Source organism: Pleurodeles waltl, chromosome 7 (genome assembly GCF_031143425.1).
Source record: "Pleurodeles waltl isolate 20211129_DDA chromosome 7, aPleWal1.hap1.20221129, whole genome shotgun sequence".
Taxonomy (NCBI): domain Eukaryota; kingdom Metazoa; phylum Chordata; class Amphibia; order Caudata; family Salamandridae; genus Pleurodeles; species Pleurodeles waltl.
In genome coordinates, this window is record NC_090446.1 from 1,121,178,011 (window position 1) to 1,121,194,763 (window position 16,753).

At 41.7% G+C, this 16,753-nt stretch overlaps 1 protein-coding gene across 2 annotated transcripts in view; it reads left to right on the forward strand.

Moving 5' to 3' along the window:
• Positions 1–15,935, forward strand: part of MRPL58 (mitochondrial ribosomal protein L58) — a 53,825-nt gene extending 37,890 nt beyond the window's left edge. Inside the window, exons 5-6 of one of the 2 annotated variants that reach the window (XM_069200107.1) lie at positions 13,664–13,833; positions 14,863–15,037. In XM_069200107.1, coding sequence (XP_069056208.1) covers positions 13,664–13,833; positions 14,863–14,947 — 255 coding nt within the window. In that variant the 3' untranslated portion in view covers positions 14,948–15,037. Of the gene's footprint in view, positions 1–13,663; positions 13,834–14,862 lie in introns of both variants that reach the window. The other variant, XM_069200108.1, reaches the window with a different exon arrangement.
• Positions 15,936–16,753: the final 818 nt, after the last annotated feature.

Consider the following 16,753-nt stretch of genomic DNA (forward strand, 5'->3'; position numbering starts at 1 on the left):
TATATTCCTCTTGCCATAACATTTCTTTGCTGCAGGAGTCACGAATGGCTGATTAGATATGTTCCTCTCTAGGCCATTACACTTGAAAAGCATTATCACACAGTAAGGTCCTCATCCATCATCACGGCGCAGGCTGCTGCTGCTTTTTTTCTTCTTTTTTTTTTTTTTTTACTTTGTTCCTATATTCATTACCTTGCTGCGGTTTACTCTGCTGAGCCTCATCCTCTGCTTTCCCTGGACTATGAAGTATGCAATGTGTGGAGGTAAAGGTATTTTTAAAGAACCTTACCTCAGCTCATTCTGTCACCACGTGTCATTTTCGCTCCTGGACTGATGTTTTGTTAGTAACTAGAAATCAGAGTGGTAATGTCCCAACACACACATCAAGTGTGCCATTCTGATGACTTAGCAGGCATTAGTTATCGTGGCATCTTGTTACTTAGTGTAGAAGGTTGTTGTGGGTTGGATGAGACTACTTCATTTATGAACCCTGAGTATCCTTTAGTGCACTTGTCTCTTGCACACACGATATAAGGGCTGGTATACCATGGTCCATACATTGTGTGTAGTATGCGTTATCTCCAAAAGTACTACGTTTGCCTTTGGTTAACAGCCTGTCTCCAAGATTTAAGAGGCTTTTCTTTTAACCTGGGTAGGATGGTATGAACTGAGATTCACCATATTATACAAGTGTTTACTAAGGGTGGCTAAGGCTCACATTTAAAAACACTGTTACATTTTCTTCACTGTATAACTTCTTTCACTGGCTATACCACACCCTACCAGTCCTCCCTTGACTCACCATTTCTCTTCTCCTTTTTCTGTTCTGTCTGTCTCCTTTGGTCTTCCAGGATGTACTCATTAAGTGGTCTGAGGCTGAGTATAAACTGTGCTGTTGTCAAGGGTGCTGTCTGCGCGGAAGAAGCTTATGGTTTGTGCAGCTATTTCAGTGCCAGGAGTTGGCTGGGTATCGGCTCTAAGGCCTTCTGTCTGTGCTGATCACGGCCCGCAGGCATTGGTGGACCAGAAGCCTGAAGCTGGGCTTCAGCTGCTTGATGTTTATCACCAGCTAGGACTGTGCTCGGATTATGCATGTTGTGATTATTCGGCTGGTGGAAGAGTGAGTGTAGTCATGCTCAAAGACTTGCTACCTTGATGTGCTTTCAGGACGTGCTGCTCCTCTGCCAAAGAATGGGAGCTCTGTTCTGAGCTGAACTGGAGAGATGGCCTCTGGCTCCTTCCAGATCAGGTGTCTCCAACCAGTCGATCGCGAGCTACTAGTAGCTCCCAGACTTGATTTCATTTATTTATTTTTTTAAATATAAAAAGAACAGGGTCAAATATTTCCTTAAAGGGGAAGGCTGTGTCTATTTAACATTATAATCATCCGGCTGCAGATAGCAGAGCCTGATAAGGAGCAGTGCTAGAGTCAGATTTATGACACGGGTCACAGAGCTGAAGAACAGAAGCCCTCAGCTATTTAATTCTTAAATAAAAGTCCTTGCCAGCTCAACATAGGAGGTGGGAACAAAATGAGACTCTTAAATCGGAGGGGAAAAAAAATGAAAAAAAGTTACCTTATGACTAAGTTAACTTTTCATTTTCTCAAATTGTTTTCAAAGTGTTCCATTTGCAAACTGCAGCTCTCTTGTTCCCAGTGGCCTGTTAAGCACTATCTCATATTTTAACTGAAAAATTGTCATTTTTTTAAATGGAGAAAATTTAAGTGCAGAAAAATGTTCCTCATTATGAATATTTTTGCACTTAAAATGTTTCCAATTTAAAAAAATGGTTGTATGTTTGTGTTGTACATGTAGCGGTGCCACATATGGTGAAAGGTATGTCATGTGCCACAAGTACATGCCACACAGTCTCTCAATTACTCATACGCATGTATCCCATTCATATGCACACATGTGCATACATTCTAAAAGACCACTCTCTTACTGACACACATGGCAACCCCTAGTCAAAGTATTTTGTTGAAGCCATAGTATCTGGCTTAATGGCCATGAAGCTTATAGTCAAGGAAGCTGGGCGTGAGGGTGTCTGGTAATAAGGCATGACTGATCTTTCTGTAGCTCATGTTGATTTTCACTAATCAGGATTAGCTCTTGCTACAGAAAATGTTGGAGACCCCTCTTCTAGATGTTTTGTTTATCAGAAGTGTCAGGAGTATCACCTTCCTGTTGGTGGTTTTGCATACAGTGAGCTACTGACACCTTAAGGTAGTCTTTGAATGGAAATCAAGGCGGTTGAACAGTCAGCCCTGCTGTGCTTCAGAGAAAAGCTCCAGCTACACATTCCACAAACCTGATATTACAAGGTTGCCTCTGGGCAAGACACTCAGTTACTTCTTCTCTCCCATATAGCGAATTGCTATCAGAAGTGGCACATCAAACACGGTCACCCAACTTTTGGGTATTGGCTAGTATCATCTTTTTGTAATGGCTTGGTAGTGTTTGAGGACCACAGAAATGCACCAGCTGTGTTGCAGTTCATTTGGTGCAGCATATTGCATTGATAATGCTTGAAAAGTAGTGGTAAGATCTTTTTGGCCAGAGGCAAACAGGCTCTACAAGGAGAATGCTAGGTATGTTAGGGCACCAAACCTCTCCTGAGGAAAGGTGCGGCCATAGTAACAGGGATCCATCATAGCCATAGGGATTAATGAGTAGGATCAGTTAGTAGTGGTGACGTAGTGAAGAAGTAGATGGAAGTCTGTAGGGTAATAGCCGAAAGCTGGAAGTTGAGTTCAACAGAAAGTAGAGTAAAAGAGAGATGGAAAAGACCAGGTGTGCGGGAAGCATGAAGAAACATCTATGTGTTGATTTAAGTGTAACATTTTACTGAATAGCTCATAGTGGAGCTGCAAGGACCACTGACCTCTGACTGATGGAGGTCATAGTCTTGGAAGAATGCAGGCCACAGCATGTGAAAAATCTACAAACCGCATACGTGATTACGAATTGTTATAGTGACCCGAGCCTGTTATGAGATAACAGCTGTGCCGAGTCTTAAGAGAGGGTTTGGCTATCCTTGTAGAGCATATGCCTCTGTCATACAAGGCAAACACAAAACTGTTACACAAATACATGCTTTGGATTTGTGAATACAATTCCGTCATTTTTAACTTTGCAATTGATGACCGTTACTTTGTAGGTGAAATAGTAAAACTAAGATCGTAGAAGGAGATGCTGTTGCCCTGTATCATATTAGAGAAATGGATTAGGACGACTTGCTTTAGCGTGCACTGAATTAAAAATGAGTGCTTTGATTACACAACCATGTGTTTTATTGCAGACGATTAGATAGAATGTTCTACTCTGGACTGGGTTATATGAGGGCCTCTTGGCGATGCTGTGTAACACAGGACTAATGTAAAAGAAGGTTGACTGTCCAAATGCACTTTGGATATAGCTATGTTTTGTGCTGTTTGAGAACAGTTTGATAATTCTTTAGGGTCTGAGAGCAGCAAGCATACATTTCCTTTCAGGGGCGGTCAGAACCACAAATTATAATCACTTGATGTAGAAACATTAAGGAATAATTGCATTATGACAGACCACCAGTTGAGAAGCAGATGACCCAGATGACTGGGGCATGTTATCTGACAAACCTTTGACAGTATTACTGTCCTGAATAACACAAAGTGCTTTCAAATTTGTGCTTGTAGGGAATGTGCATTGTTAAGGACTCTCGAGATTGCAGAAACTAAAACTTTCTTGTCACCGTTGGACTGATGTGTTATGAAGTGCTACGTTTGCTGGATTAAGTCTATGACAGACCCAAATGGAATCCATTTCAGTAGTACACCGAAGTGAATATGGCCTCAATAGTTTTTTTTGTTTTTTTTTTGGGTGCCTAGTCAATACATTTGAAGGGGCTGTAGTAGAAAGGGGTGTAATTCATTTGGTTTAGAAAGACTATTTCAGTTCCAATGTTTTTGAAAGGACCATGCGTGGCACTTTTTCAAGAGAAATAGGATTGCACTAATTTATTTTTACCCTTTATTGCATTAGATTTAAGAAGCAGATGTATTACTTTACCCCACAAATTGCAATAAAGAAAGAAATTACTCTGGCTACTTTACCTTGTGCTGTATTGCGTAATGTTGTTTTTCACAATATTTCTTTGTATGTAATTACAAGAGTACTCAAATTACTTTGCTCCGTATTGGATCATAAGATATTACATCTGGCTTTATTTTATAACAATTGTTTGAATTACTACTCGCTGCAATATATAACTTAAGCTGGTTGCATTGAAAACATACCCTGCATTCTGTCAGAGACCTATTCCTATGATTATTTTATCAAAATTTAGATAAGGAATTTGATTTGATCTGATTACTTTTCCCTTTGCCTGATAGAATGGAAAGGAGAAGATTGCCGAGATAATTCTACAGTACGCTATAGAAGAATGTCCTAAAGCTTTAGCCTGAATTAGGTTCCAGAAAAATTACCTCTTTTGATGGGTATAAAACAAAAGAGATACTTGGAAATGTGGTTATTTTACTGCGTTATTCTGCACAGCACGAGTGTCATTTAGCTACACTGTCCTGCATTAAATTTAAGATAAGTTTATATTCCCTGCAATTACTCTAATTAAACCACCTGCGGGATTACTGCAATTGTATTGCCCTGTTTTAGATTGTACAGTGGCAGTGCTCGTATTTCTTGCTATTCACTGGAATGCAAAAAGATTACTTTGATTTATGATTTTGTATTGGTTAGATAACATTTCAATTACTTTGTAAATGCTGAATTACAGCCCTGTCAATTATACCTTTCTAGACAATGCTGACATCTTCCTTTGTGTTGATTTCACTATCAGCAAGGTTTTTACCTAACATGCTGGTAGCAAAGTTCCTTCAACGTTGCAACTGTCTCTTCCTCAGGAAGTCTGCTTCTGTGAGGTAGTGAAAGTAATTCCCTCTAATGGAACATAGGTCCTCGGGGCTTATTCTGAAACATGTTTGTCTTAAATGGTCCTCTGGTTCTTAGAATTGGTAATTGACCAGAGAATTCTTTTACCTCTGTACTGGAAAGGTTCTCAGACTCCTGCCACTTGCACTCTTACGAGCTTTCTCTCTCTGAAGTGATAGCCTAACTTGTTGTCCGATCAATGGGTGAGACCTACACTAAATTGCTAATATGTTGCTTCTATTCACTTTGGGTTTCTTTGTGGAAACATATATTTGCTTTCTATTTTACATGAATAGTCCTTGCTTTAGGATCTTCTGGTGCATACTTTGATCATTGACATAATTGTGACTGTTAGCAGATGATTCCATCTGTATGTATCATTGGCCATGTTCCTTTGGCTTAATAAGGACAATTTCAACAATTTTTTTAGCAGTTATTTTCCTTTGTACCTTTCTCATCCAGACTTCAGCAAGAGAGTATTCTTTGAATTATGTAAATCAGTTGGCTGCTATGTAATTAAAAGTGGAAGTTACAAGCAAATGGAGTGGCTGAGAAAAGCGAGTGTAGGAAGCTGGCCTGATGTGCGGAGGGTACCTTTTATTATTTGAACCTTATACTGGGTCCAGGTATCCCTATGAATGAAGTGTAGACAGTGTCTAGAAGACAGGCTCTCTGCAGCCAAGGCTTACCTAGGAGACCTGCAAAGCTCATGCAATACCACTGTAGTCACACAGCACTTACACACATGAAAGAAAACAATTGTACAAAAATAAAGATACTTTATTTTTGGAACAAATTACCACAAAATACTCTAAGGTTAACCCACCGATTGAAGATAAGTAATACACTATATATATATACACTAGTAATCAGAAACAGGCATAGAAAAGGTTAGAAAACAGTGCAAATAGCAATAAACAATAGTAACCTTAGGGGAGCACAAACCATACACCGAAACAAATGGAATGCAAATAAGGCTCCCCCACCTAGGTAAGTAAAATGTGTAGAGGGGAGCTGGGGGTATCAGAAAACCATAGAGGTAAGTAGCACAGTACCCTTAGCGACCAGGAATGCAGGAGTAAAATACTGGATTTTGTTGACTGTTTTTCTGGTTTACCGTTCAGATGCATGAGCATGCTATTCTAATACTTATAAAAATCAAAGAATGATGATAGGATTTGTTCTTGTTCTGCATTGTAGGTGCCTTTGATGGCATAAACAATTCATTCTTTCCTGTAGTGTAGTTGGAAATTTAGCTTCATTGAATCCTTATTCCCTTAATGTGAGTATGATCATGCTTATTGTAAGGCATTCTGTTGCAGTGGAACTGTTTGATTCCTAAACGGTTCAGACGCTCTTCTACCTGCTTTTTCGGTTTCGCCTGCATGCGCGCTTGCATGTTGCTTGCAAAATCTATTGCTAGTTAAAAAAAAAAAAATTTAAACTTGAAAGGGACTTAGAACTATCCCCTTACTTACCTGAACTTGCCATTGGCTTAGTCCAACTACGTTCTGATTTACGTGCGTATGATTGGCCAGCTCATTGTCTGCACGTCGTCCTGCTTCACTTCCTGTTGTCTTCTTTGCCTTTCTTGCTGTCAGGTTGCCTCTGGCCCAAGTACTTCTTTAGGTCACTTCCTATTGGGCACTGGCCTTCCTCTCGGCTACATAGCCGTCTTTACCGCCTGCCGTCTTCTCTCTTCTTTCTTTACTGCCGTCTTCTCTCTTCTTTCTTTACTGCCGTCTTCTCTCTTCTTTCTTTACTGCCGTCTTCTCTCTTCTTTCTTTACTGCCGTCTTCTCTCTTCTTTCTTTACTGCCGTCTTCTCTCTTCTTTCTTTACTGCCGTCTTTACCGCCTGCCGTCTTCACTGCATTTTGTTTTTCGTGTTTGCATTTGTGTTTGTATCATGGGCAAACTTGTTATGTGCTACTCTACTGCTTATGAGGTATGTACTTTTGGTGTCTATTATATGTAAAATGAATAAATACAAGAGTAAAGCTGATGATTTGACTACAACATGTAGTTTGTAAGAAGTTGGTTCACAGTCCTAAGGTTCTGCTGTCCCTAGCAAATTTGAGAAATTAGTAAGTTATCCTATTCGTCTGAGTTTTCAGTGAACAGTGGTCTGATTTCCATCCAGCATTGCTACTTAAATCCCAGTCTTCTAGTTCAGCTGCTTCTTCGGGCATTTAACATTTCACTCTACCAGCTTAGTTTTAAGGGCTGAAGATACATAGGGATGTAATGCTTTAAAGGCAATAGGTCAATATGACCTCTGTGCTTCTAAACTCGACGCTTCTAGGTCATGTCACAGGAGTTACTTCTGTTTCATATGTAGTGATTATGCATTCTTCATGTATCTTGAGTGGTTAGACTTCGTCTGAGTACTGAGCATCAGAAGTAAGTCCTTATGCCATAGTCTTTTTTTTCCCCACAATATATCCTCTGGCTTATGCTTCCTCAAGATGACCCAGGGCTTGTATTCCCTGGGTAAGCAAGAAATATGAGCCCTGGGTGAGACATGGGGGTGATTGCTCATAGGCTAGGAGTTTGAGCTTTGTGTAAAAACTTGAAACCTACGTCTCCTGCTCACTTTCCATATCAGCCTGACTTTAGTTTCTCTAAACAAAATTCATGTGCTCTTGACAAATCAGGGGGCATCCCAGATTTAAATTCACTGCCTGGGCACTGAACCGCAGTTTTCGCAATCCCATCCCCTTTTCCACCTTTTATCACATTTTTATTAATGTTTTTGCATTATTGACCTTCTTCCTGACCTTTAACTTTAGCCAGTTTGATCTGGTAGGAGCCAGGCTGTGCTTCTCATTAACGGCACTCCTACTTGGTGCTGTTGGAAATTTGCCCTGTCAGCAGTGTCTCACCCAAGATTTTTTGCTGAACTTTGTGTTGGCATTCGGACTCTGCGTATTTACCACTGGTCAGCAGGAGTAAATTGCATGTGCTGTCCATTCCAAACATGGTAAAACTGGTATGCGCCTGCTTGGTATATTTAATTTACTTATATGTCCCTAGGAGATGTTACTACGTGTTAAATACACTAGTGGGCTGCAGCACTCATTGTTTGAGGCAGTGTAACACATGCTTCAGACCTGCCGTTGTGTCCTATGTGTGCAGCTTTAATGCCACTTCGACTTGGCAAAATAAACCTTTTTGCCAGGCTTGGTATTCCTTTTTAATACCCCTAAGTCACTCTGAAATAAGCACTGAATGCTTGTAGGGTAGGTGGCATGGTATTTAAAAAGTAGTACATGTATCTTGTTTTTTACTGTGACAAGGCTAGACCTCCATAGACTAACACTGGTTTACCTTACTACATTTAATAAGTTATTAATTCACTTTGGGAGCAGGAAGAGAAATACTACTTCCACTCATTTTAATAATATTTAAAATAATACATTCTCTTTGGTAAAGTTGAATTTTATACTATATTGTGGAAATGCCATGTTTAGAAAGGTGGCATTTAATTACCTAAACTTTGAGGCTTTTCTATGAGTTGCCAGCTACACCTTGGCTGCTGATAGCTCCCCAATTGGGAAATGTGTATTGGAGCTAGACAGTGAACACTGGGCGTGGGTGAAGAGGATAGTAGGTCTTCCTGAAAGGGTGGATGGGAAGGAGATGTGTCCTGCCCTGATTACAATTCAAAGGGGTCTGGCCCAGCACACACAAAGGAACCTGACACCAGACCTGCCTTGTGTTTCACAATCCATGCTGGAGCCAAACCCGGGGAAGAGGGGATATATGACTAGAGCAAGATTTGGATTTAAAGAATTGTGCCCCACCTGCAAGCTGGATCTGGGTGTAAAAAGTTGCACCATCAGAACCTGAAATCGAAGCCCTCCTGGACCTGAGAAGGTTCGGAAGTCTTGCCTTGCTGTCTGAAGAAGGAAGACTGGACATGCTTGCCTTGATCCCAGACGTGACAAGGGTCAGTTGGCTGACTTGCTGTTAAAGCTACAGGGACACAACAAGCTGAAAGAGGCCTTTTCTTGCAGCTGACCAGGAGTGGGCCCTACTGTAGCCTCTACCTGTCACCCTGCGAGTACTCCCCGAGGAGACTTTAGACGCTTACTCCTTTGGTGGATTGAGAGTTGAAAGGAAGAAGGGTAAAATCTTTGACCAGGATGAACCTGGTTGGTGTATCTGACAGTCACTCCTTCATGGTCTGCGTTAAATTGTGTCTACAACCTGTTCTAACCGGGCTATTTACTACTATTGGCATGTTGTGCTTCTTGGTGCTATTTCTTCTTGAACCTTAAAAATTCATAATGCTGGTTCCTCGTATTTGATTTTTGCCATTTTGTTGCCCCCCCCCCTCAACTAATACCCTAACTTCTTGCAGTGTACCTGTGTTTTGACATTTAATTGGCACTCCTCTCTGGCAGGGCAGTTGCTGCAGCAAGCCCACCAGAGACCATGGAAGACCCCCACCCCCAAATAAATGGGGCCAAAGTTGTTCTGCCCACCAGGGGGCAGATTGGGCAATTACCCCCGATCTACACACCGGGGGGACAGAAAGTCTACTAGATGCCAGGGAATAAAAACAATAAAAGAAAATAGTGGGGTGGTGGCTACCAACCAGTATGGGCCTGGTAATGCCCCCACCCAAACTGAAGGGGCTAACAGTCATTCAGCTCTCCCCCGCACACTAAAACTTCTTATCCCATGGCAAGCAAGAGGACATTTGATTATTTTTGTTTTTTGTTTTACATTTGGGCCATGAGACCTTGGTAACTCTCAAAATCGTCCCACTTGGAATGGTGAGGGCTGCACTTTTTTTTACTTTGGGAAGCTGCCATGTAGAAAAATCCACAAGACCTAGACACATCTGAAAACTAAACGTCTAGTTGATTCCAGGGTGGTGTGCTTCACATGCACCCCGCACCATTTCCTTACCCAAAATGCCCTGCAAACCTTCAACTTTGCTGGAAAGCACACATTTTCCCACATTTTTGTGATGGAACCTTCCGGAATCTGTAGGAATCCACAAAATTCCTACCACCCAGCATTGTCTCATCTATACCAATAACATTTCTGCTGCGCTTGTCAGCCTAAAAATGTTTTTTTTTTCAAACTGCCCTTTTGGACCCACTTTGGTTCCCCCTCAATTTCGACGTGTTTTTGGCTCTTCCCTGTCACAAACACTTGGCCCACCCACACAAGTGAGGTACCATTTTTATCGGGAGACTTGGAGGAACTCTGGGTGGAAGGAAATTTGTGGCTCCTATCAGATTCCAGAACTTTCTGTCACCAAAATGTGAGGAAAAAGTGTGTTTTTTTTTTTTTTGTTTGTTTTGCCACATTTTGAGGTTTGAAAAGGATTCTGGGTAACAGAACCTGGTGAGAGCCCCACAAGTCACCCCGTCTTGGATTCCCCTAGGTCTCTAGGTTTCAAAAAGGCACACATTTGGTAGGTTTCCCTAGGTGGCGGCTGAGCTAGACGCCAAAATCCACAGGTAAGCACTTTGCAAAAAGCACCTCTCTTTTCTTTGAGAAAATGTGATGTGTCAACTTTGTGTTTTGGGGCATTTCCTGTCGTGGGCACTAGGCCTACCCACACAAGTTAGGTACCATTTTTATCGGGAGACTTGGGGGAACATAGAATGCCAAAACAAGTGTTATTGCCCCTTTTCTTTCTCTACATTTTTTCCTTCCAAATACAGGGAGTGCAGAATTATTAGGCAAGTTGTATTTTTGAGGATTAATTTTATTATTGAACAACAACCATGGTCTCAATGAACCCAAAAAACTCATTAATATCAAAGCTGAATATTTTTGGAAGTAGTTTTTAGTTTGTTTTTAGTTTTAGCTATGTTAGGGGGATATCTGTGTGTGCAGGTGACTATTACTGTGCATAATTATTAGGCAACTTAACAAAAAAAAATATATACCCATTTCAATTATTTATTATTACCAGTGAAACCAATATAACATCTCAACATTCACAAATATACATTTCTGACATTCAAAAACAAAACAAAAACAAATCAGTGACCAATATAGCCACCTTTCTTTGCAAGGACACTCAAAAGCCTGCCATCCATGGATTCTGTCAGTGTTTTGATCTGTTCACCATCAACATTGCGTGCAGCAGCAACCACAGCCTCCCAGACACTGTTCAGAGAGGTGTACTGTTTTCCCTCCTTGTAAATCTCACATTTGATGATGGACCACAGGTTCTCAATGGGGTTCAGATCAGGTGAACAAGGATGCCATGTCATTAGATTTCCTTCTTTTACACCCTTTCTTGCCAGCCACGCTGTGGAGTACTTGGACGCGTGTGATGGAGCATTGTCCTGCATGAAAATCATGTTTTTCTTGAAGGATGCAGACTTCTTCCTGTACCACTGCTTGAAGAAGGTGTCTTCCAGGAACTGGCAGTAGGACTGGGAGTTGAGCTTGACTCCATCCTCAACCCGAAAAGGCCCCACAAGCTCATCTTTGATGATACCAGCCCAAACCAGTACTCCACCTCCACCTTGCTGGCGTCTGAGTCGGACTGGAGCTCTCTGCCCTTTACCAATCCAGCCACGGGCCCATCCATCTGGCCCATCAAGACTCACTCTCATTTCATCAGTCCATAAAACCTTAGAAAAATCAGTCTTGAGATATTTCTTGGCCCAGTCTTGACGTTTCAGCTTGTGTGTCTTGTTCAGTGGTGGTCGTCTTTCAGCCTTTCTTACCTTGGCCATGTCTCTGAGTATTGCACACCTTGTGCTTTTGGGCACTCCAGTGATGTTGCAGCTCTGAAATATGGCCAAACTGGTGGCAAGTGGCATTGTGGCAGCTGCACGCTTGACTTTTCTCAGTTCATGGGCAGTTATTTTGCGCCTTGGTTTTTCCACACGCTTCTTGCGACCCTGTTGACTATTTTGAATGAAACGCTTGATTGTTCGATGATCACGCTTCAGAAGCTTTGCAATTTTAAGAGTGCTGCATCCCTCTGCAAGATATCTCACTATTTTTGACTTTTCTGAGCCTGTCAAGTCCTTCTTTTGACCCATTTTGCCAAAGGAAAGGAAGTTGCCTAATAATTATGCACACCTGATATAGGGTGTTGATGTCATTAGACCACACCCCTTCTCATTACAGAGATGCACATCACCTAATATGCTTAATTGGTAGTAGGCTTTCGAGCCTATACAGCTTGGAGTCAGACAACATGCATAAAGAGGATGATGTGGTCAAAATACTCATTTGCCTAATAATTCTGCACTCCCTGTATAAGACAGTGTGTAAAAAGGACATCTGTTTGAGAAATGCCCTATAATTCACATGCTAGTATGGGCACCCCAGAATTCAGAGATGTGCTCCTCAACACCTTATCTTGTGCCCATTTTGGAAATACAAAGGTTTTCTTGATACCTATTTTTGACTCTTTATATTTCAGCAAATGAATTGCTGTTTACCCGGTATAGAATGAAAACCTACTGCAAGGTGCAGCTCATTTATTGGCTCTGGGTACCTAGGGTTCTTGATGAACCTACAAGCCCTATATATACCCACAACCAGAAGAGTCCAGCAGACGTAACGGTATATTGCTTTCAAAAATCTGACATTGCAGGAAAAAGTTACAGAGTAAAATGTTGAGAAAAATGGCTGTTTTTTTTTTTTTTCCTCAATTTCAATTTCTTTTTTTTTTTTCAGTTATTTTCTGTAGGAAACCCTTGTAGGATCTACACAAATTACCTATTGCTGAATTCAGAATTTTGTCTACTTTTCAGAAATGTTTTGGTTTCTGTGATCCAGCATTGGTTTCATACCCATTTCTGTCACTGGCTGGAAAGAAGCTGAAAGCACAAAAATCGTAAAAATGGGGTATGTCCCAGTAAAATGCCAAAATTGTGTTGAAAAATTGGGTTTTCTGATTCAAGTCTGCCTGTTCCTGAAAGCTGGGAAGCTGGTGATTTTAGCACTGCAAACCCTTTGTTGATGCCAATTTTAGGGAAAAAAACACAAGCCTTCTTCTGCAGCCCTTTTTCCAATTTTCTTTTTTTTAAGAAAAACGACATTTTCACTGTATTTTTGACAATTTCTTCGTCTACCTCAGGGGAACCCACAAAGTCTGGGTACCTCTAGAATCCCTAGGATGTTGGGGAAAAAAGTGCATAAATTTGGCGTGGGAAGCTTATGTGGGCAAAAAGTTATGAGGGCCTAAGCACGCCCTGCCCCAAATAGCCAAAAAAAGGCCTGGCACCTGAGGGGGAAAAGGCCTGGCAACGAAGGGGTTAATCGCAGGCCATTTCCGTTGTTTATGTAAGATGTCCGTTACATGTGTGTACGCAGTGTTGATTTGGACAAGCATGTGTATTTTGAGCAACAATGCGTTTGTTAGCGAGATGTATTATAATAAACTGTTTTAATTGCAGACTCCACGTGCTGGGTACATGTTGTGATGTGTGCTGTATACGTTTCTCTGCTAATAATGGCTGTTTCGAATGCGCACGCTACATATTATGTGCCAGCATAATGGTATTTCCTCTTTGGGGGTAATAGCAGATATGTTTCCATCTCTGACCCGGGTTGGCATGTTTGTGTGTAAGCTGTAACTTTTAAACTGCAAATCTTGCCTCATCATTGTAACTAGTGCAGTGTCGAGTAATGCTTTATTTATAGTCGTTGTTTTCAAACTCAGTTGCTTTCATTTAACCTAACGCATTCATCAAAGCTCAAACAGCCATTCTGTAGTAATTTGTGTTTTCTTCTCACTCAGCACAAGAATAAAATAAATAAATCTGGAGAGCTTATCCTCACTTCGGAAGTGAGCAGGTACCAAATGAGGAACTTGGCAGATTGCCTTCAGAAACTTCGCGACATGGTAACCGAATCTAGCACAAAGCCGAAAGTTGCAAGCAAGGAGGAAGCAGAGGTCCGGCGAATGAGGTAAGAGCTGGTGGAAGAGTTGGCATAGGTAGCAGAGCATCTTCCATGTGTAGCCAGTGTGAGTGTGCAGTGTTAATATGTCACAGGCGGCACACAGGTCACACTCTTATAAAACCGTATGCAGCCTGTTATAAATGCGTGTCTGTATAAAATAATTCTGTATTTCAAATTTCTGATGTGATTTTTAGATTGTCAGACCTTTCCATTTTTAACCTTTCTGGTGTTAAGATATCATTGCTTATGCATTTCCCCTTTCTCTCATTCTCAGTTTTTCAATCCTACTTACGTTGTTTTCTGCCTTTTGACCCTTTTTTCTCATTTTGCCTGCCTTCATTTAACTGAATGCATTTCTCCCTCACCCACCATTTCTGTTTTCTTTTCATTTGTATGCACTGCTTGCTCTGTGCCCACCGATTTTTATTATTCCTCATTTCTTCATACAATTTCCGTCTCCTTTGTTGCTTTAACTTTGGTGTCGGTGACCTTTTTGGTGTTCTGACGTCAGTTGCTTTCTCTCTCTGCTCGCTCTTTCTGCCTTCCCCTTTCTCTCTTCCCTGTGGCCTCTGTCCCTGCCTTGTTTCATTCTTTTAACTTGCCCGTTAATCTCTTATTCTGTCCGTCTCTGGCATTAATGGCTACCTTACTTTTTCTGCTCATCCTCAATCCTCTGGCTGCTGCTGCCCTGTACATAACTCTCCTCCGTCCACCATTTTCCGCCTTATCTGTATCTCGGTCTTCCTTGTCCCTCCTTTCTTTTCGCCATGTTTAACACTCACTTAATTATCTGTGCTCTTTTTGTCCCCGTCTTTTTGTCCTCCTTAACAATCACTTCACCGCCTTCTCTATCGACCTGTGTTATCATTATACTTCCTCTCCTCCCCCACTCTCTACGTTCCTTATCACCGCAGCTTTCCTTTCTTACATTTCCATATTTCCCTCTCTTATCTCACTTTCTGCTGTCACCCGTTCCCGCACCCCCTTTCATCCCTGCCTGACTCCGCGTCATTCTCTTTCCTGCTCTCCCTTCAGGGTACTGGCCATGAATCGCGAGAGGCTGCAGCAGAAGAAAATTCACTCAACAGTGAAGCAGAGTCGAAGGGTTGATGTGGACTAACCAGGAGAGACCGACTTTGTCATCGGGACTGAACCTTTACAGTAGTGTTAGACCTTTGTAAAAATGTGAATAAATAACAGAAATACCCCAGCTTTGCTGAACACCGACAGAGTTACTAACAGCTGGTTTATATCAGCAGCCTCTTCTATTCCCAAAACCAGAAACATTACAGAATAATACGGGAATTGCTTAGCGGTGGGACTTTCATATTAATAGGAATTGTGAACATTACCTCTCTCCCCATAGGGGACACAAATTAACTTTAAACCACCTTTTTTGTTTTATTTATAGATTTATCTCAGAATGTGATTCTTCCTCATTTGCCGCAAATCTTCTGCAGCAAGATCCCCGATATCTGCTCATAGAAGTCTCTTGCTAGATTTGTGTGATGATTTAACCTGAGGGGGAAATGTCTCACTTTGCTAATATTCCACCTTTACCCAATTTTTAATTCGGTGTGTGTACTCATTGGAGAACTGACCAGCATAGAGAAACAATGAGAGGAAGATGCTAGACCCAGAATGTAGACTGAGCCATTCTCCATCGGAACTAACCTAGCTCTGTCAGTGCTTGTAGGAGGGTAAAGACCCATCCATGAATGTCCATCGTGCACATTGCCTCTCTTTTGTCTTTCCCTCCATCCTTCTCTTTCAGAGGTACAAGACTCCAAGTGGCATTTAGTAGTCAGAATTGTTGTTTCCCAGGATTCCTTTGTCTACGATAGTGGTTAAAATTGTTCTGCTTGTAGGCCCACTTTGATGCAAACTAGTCTATTTAACCTTCAAGACGGCATGGAAACCATTTTAAAAGGAATTAAGAGAAGCCTTTTTACTTACACATATTCTTTAGCTCACATCCTGGTGACTACTGTGCAAGCCAGACCCCCCTTTGCTTAGGTAGAGTTTCTGGATAGGATGAATATATACAATGTCCATGCTTATATCTGTTAATAGGGAATTTGTCTTACTATTAAATCTGTACAGTCAGACCTAAGTGTTCTTTATATTTGAACTGTCAGTTTGTTGTTGCAGACCGTCCACTGTTGAATTTAACAGAAGTTTCACACCTCAGTTTTTTTAGGGTGAAAGGTGCAGGCTTTAATGTGTATGTATTTTCTGTGACTCATTTTGTTAACATCAAATGTAGGAGAAGTGTTGACTGCGAGATCAGTTTTTTCATGTCTGTGGGATGTTCGCAGGTTGGACCCCGGAGGTGTCTGAAAGATGTGCGAAAGCAGATGCGATTGTTGAGGTATGCTGGGCTAGTGTTATGAAGTGCCTTGAAAGTGTGGGTGGGACGTCCAAATTGTGCTTTATGTATAGGGAGCCAGTAGAGCTACTTCAGGTGTGTTGCTGTGTGATGTGAGTGCTGCATGGGAGATTGAGTGATTCTGACTGCCGAGTTCTGAATGGTCTGTATCCTTCGTGTGAGTGTGTGGCTTTCATTTTTGCTGATCTAAGCATAGAGGGTTTGTCCATAGTCCAGCTTGTGGAATGTGACCTGTGTGTGTGAGACCTCTGCAGACGTTGGACACAGGGCCAGGCCCTGTGTCCAGCAGGCTGTGTGATGCCAACCCCTGTTGCAAAAGTCCTCTTAACTCTGTGGAGCAGGGTTTGACAACAGGATGCTGTCCTGCTGCAAGTGGCCAACCACTCACTGCGCAGTCTCTTTGGTTGGCTGCCCACATTTGAGGATGGTAGCAGAGACTGGACTGCAGCCTGGTCCTGTTCCCAACCTGCCACATGTGGCCAAGGCCCTTGTGTGGCTGTTGGTCAAACGCCGCATTAGTGCATTCAACACTTGTCC